This window comes from Branchiostoma floridae, chromosome 4, assembly GCF_000003815.2.
Source record: "Branchiostoma floridae strain S238N-H82 chromosome 4, Bfl_VNyyK, whole genome shotgun sequence".
Taxonomy (NCBI): Eukaryota; Metazoa; Chordata; class Leptocardii; order Amphioxiformes; family Branchiostomatidae; genus Branchiostoma; species Branchiostoma floridae.
The window spans coordinates 16,935,437-16,938,365 of record NC_049982.1 but is presented as its reverse complement, the minus strand read 5'-3'; the positions used below and the strand labels follow the sequence as shown (position 1 = coordinate 16,938,365).

General features: G+C 42.2%; 1 protein-coding gene across 5 annotated transcripts in view; it reads right to left on the bottom strand.

Moving 5' to 3' along the window:
- LOC118414400 (guanine nucleotide-binding protein subunit alpha-11-like) overlaps nt 1–2,743 on the bottom strand; it is a 36,737-nt gene extending 33,994 nt beyond the window's left edge. For 2 of the 5 annotated variants that reach the window (XM_035818428.1, XM_035818432.1), the window contains exons 1-2: nt 2,574–2,732; nt 1,648–1,920 (exon numbers count right to left, since the gene is read on the bottom strand). In XM_035818428.1, the coding sequence (XP_035674321.1) occupies nt 1,648–1,765 (118 nt within the window). In that variant the 5' untranslated portion in view covers nt 1,766–1,920; nt 2,574–2,732. Of the gene's footprint in view, nt 1–1,647; nt 1,921–2,187; nt 2,376–2,467 lie in introns of those variants that run through there. The other 3 variants (XM_035818433.1, XM_035818431.1, XM_035818430.1) reach the window with 3 other exon arrangements.
- Between the last annotated feature and the right edge of the window lie 186 nt (nt 2,744–2,929).

Here is a 2,929-nt window from a genome sequence, read left to right as displayed (position 1 = left end):
GATAATGCTGTAAGTTAGTAAAACATTAATTTGTGTAAGTATACTACATGTAACTGGGGACGCCCTAAGATAGTCCCTGCCCTAAGATGGCACGGATTTTTTGCTGATCTTATTGTGCATAAGTACAGCGTGTTTTGCCACTGACTTTGCCAATCAAAAAGTTAAATAAACCTAGCCAATGCATACAGCTGTTATTTGCATGCAAAGTATACTTGTAACAAGTGTTATATATTTATTTATGTTTTTACCAATAGTAAATCTGAAAAGAGGGTGTCTTCGTAACGGCGGCTTGTGCTACTAAATGTACGATCTGTATCAAGCAATGACACATTTTTCACATAGACAAGAAATAAAAAATTAAAAATCAGCAAAAAGTTGAGTCTCTGTGTGTTTGTTTAGTAGAAGAGCGACCTGAGAAAAACAACGTAAACACCACTGTCGTCTGCATTTCCGATGATCCCCCACGGAAGTGACATCGACATTGTTTTGATGCGTACGCAAGACTAAACTACATGCCTGCGTATGTCATTTGCAATGTCAACTGACTATGTCTGAGATGATTCACACTGTTTTTCTTACTGTAGCAATTTTTAGTGGCAATGTAATATTACAGAAACTAGGAATCTTCATGTGGAATCATGGAACAGGCACTTTACCAGCATAACTGGGTGGTCTCATGCTTTATTGGCTAAAGGGGGCAGGGTCAAACATGATGTCAACATGGGTACTAAATACTTGCTCAGTGTCTTATTACAATGTCACTAGAGTGTCCAAAGTAATCTGTTCATTCCAGGGGTCACTTGATGGAGCACTTCATGCTGCTAAATGTATGCTGGAAATTACCTTCTTTTTCTTTTTAATCTGTACATTAAGTATGATGTGCCCTTTATGGATTTTTTTCACACATGTTCATGCTGAATATTGCCTATTATACTTCTAGGATCAACCATTTATTAAAATCTGGGTCTCCTCTTGGACATCTTCAAAACAAGAAGTATATTGTGCCTGCTTGAAATGGCAACAATCATATCTAACATGCAAACATATTGAGAATGATTGTCAACAACCAGTTCCACATGAATGGGCGTAGCCAGGAAACATGGTTATTGTCACCTGGCGATTTCCTTACATCTGGTGGCCTGATTGTTATGGGGGCTGCAATGTAAACAATAGACCAGAAAATACACTTCAATGGGTGGTGATTTCTGTCAGCTTTCACAACACCAAACCAGTGCCAAGATGGCTTTGGACAGTCCAACTGGAGTAATTGATTATACTAACAGGTCTGTGACAGGCCCTGTGTTAACTATAACAAATTACATGAATGGACAACAGCTTATGTTTCCTTCCATGTATGCTTCACTGATCACCAAGATTCATTCTTATGTGGGAGAATATCTTATGTTCATGTAGCAGCATGGCATCCCTAACCATTTATAAACACCCAGGAAAAGATTACCTGTACATCTAATGCATACCACATGAACAAAACCTGGGCTATTTTCCATGTATTTTACCGAACTCCCATCAAATCCTGGTACAAAGCTTGCTCTAACAATGGATGAATATTCTTTGCATCATCTTCCTGTGGCCATCAACAGATAATTAAAGCCAAACAGCAGCTTCCACAGCAGCTGTGATCCTTACCTAGTGTAAGCAGTTGCACCTCACGTTGTTTTTTCTTCCTTTCCTCATTAAGCTCTGCATCTATAGTCCTGCTGCGTAGAAAGGCTTCCTTTAGATCCTTGGTTTTCTTAGGCTCCATGTTCCATTCCAATCAGGCAAGACAGTCAGCGCTGCAAAAATACCCCGACTGTTCAGACTGACTCAGAATACCCCGGCAGGTAGGATGCTGAAGCAGCCGGCGGTCACACCCGTTCCTGGTCCTCCTCCGGGTCGCGCTCCCTTCGTGCAATATTCCTATGGGTGGAGAAAGATGGTGACTGTGAAATATGCGTCCAACTATGGGCTGGGAACAATCCAAATGCCAGAAATCGGGCTCAAATTGGGCAGAAATCACAGCGATGAGGCCATTGCTTGAGAACAAGCACGCCGGTTCATGGGGAACGGTGGTCGGGGCTGCGTGACGCTGTTCCACTGAATATTAATGGCGTAGAGAGCGGGGGAGAGCGTTATAGCGATCTGACGTGACGTAACGTGAGGCTGCGTGCGTTCAGTCGGCCTTACTTCTGAGTCTCGGGCTTGAGGTTCGCTACCTGCACCCCACCAGCGTACCTCCCATTGGCAACAATGGAAACAAATAGTGGTTCGAATTTCGCCACAGGACAAGACAAATATTGAGCGGGCACACAGCCAGACCTGAAGTGCCAAAGACGTTCCACTGTAACCCAGAACCGAGCGCGATGCTCTGCTCATCAATCAAAACCTTTGTAAACTTAGGAAAAGATCAACCATTTTGTTTCCCACTGAAAAATGTGTTTTACAAAATTGCACGCTATTTCCTTACAATTATTCGCACTAAATACTTCGATTTAGTGTAGTTGTATTCGAGTGTTGATAATGTAGTAGAACGGAGAACATCGGTTACAGGAACGGATAAACGGGAGAAATACCTTTTTTCCTAAGAAGAAAAGTTAAATCCACACCAAAATGCCGCCATTTTGTCACCCAGCATGCCCTTAAAATCAACCAATTACAGATTATCTAACTAAATCCTGTACCTCCACATCAATGAAACACGACGTTTCATTGGCTGCTGTAGAGGTCATTCCAGAGTCAAGATGGCGGCGTTCAAATGTTGGAACAGTCTGAACGCGATTTTTTCCCAATTCCTACTCGACAGCAATCGTGTGGATCAACGATTTGTCTTTTAAGTCATAAAGTTTGTTTAGTAGTAACCCTAGGCTCAAGTGAAGCAACTGATTTAGCTGTAGTTCGTTGGATGAGACTTCTGAACGCCTTTCGACCA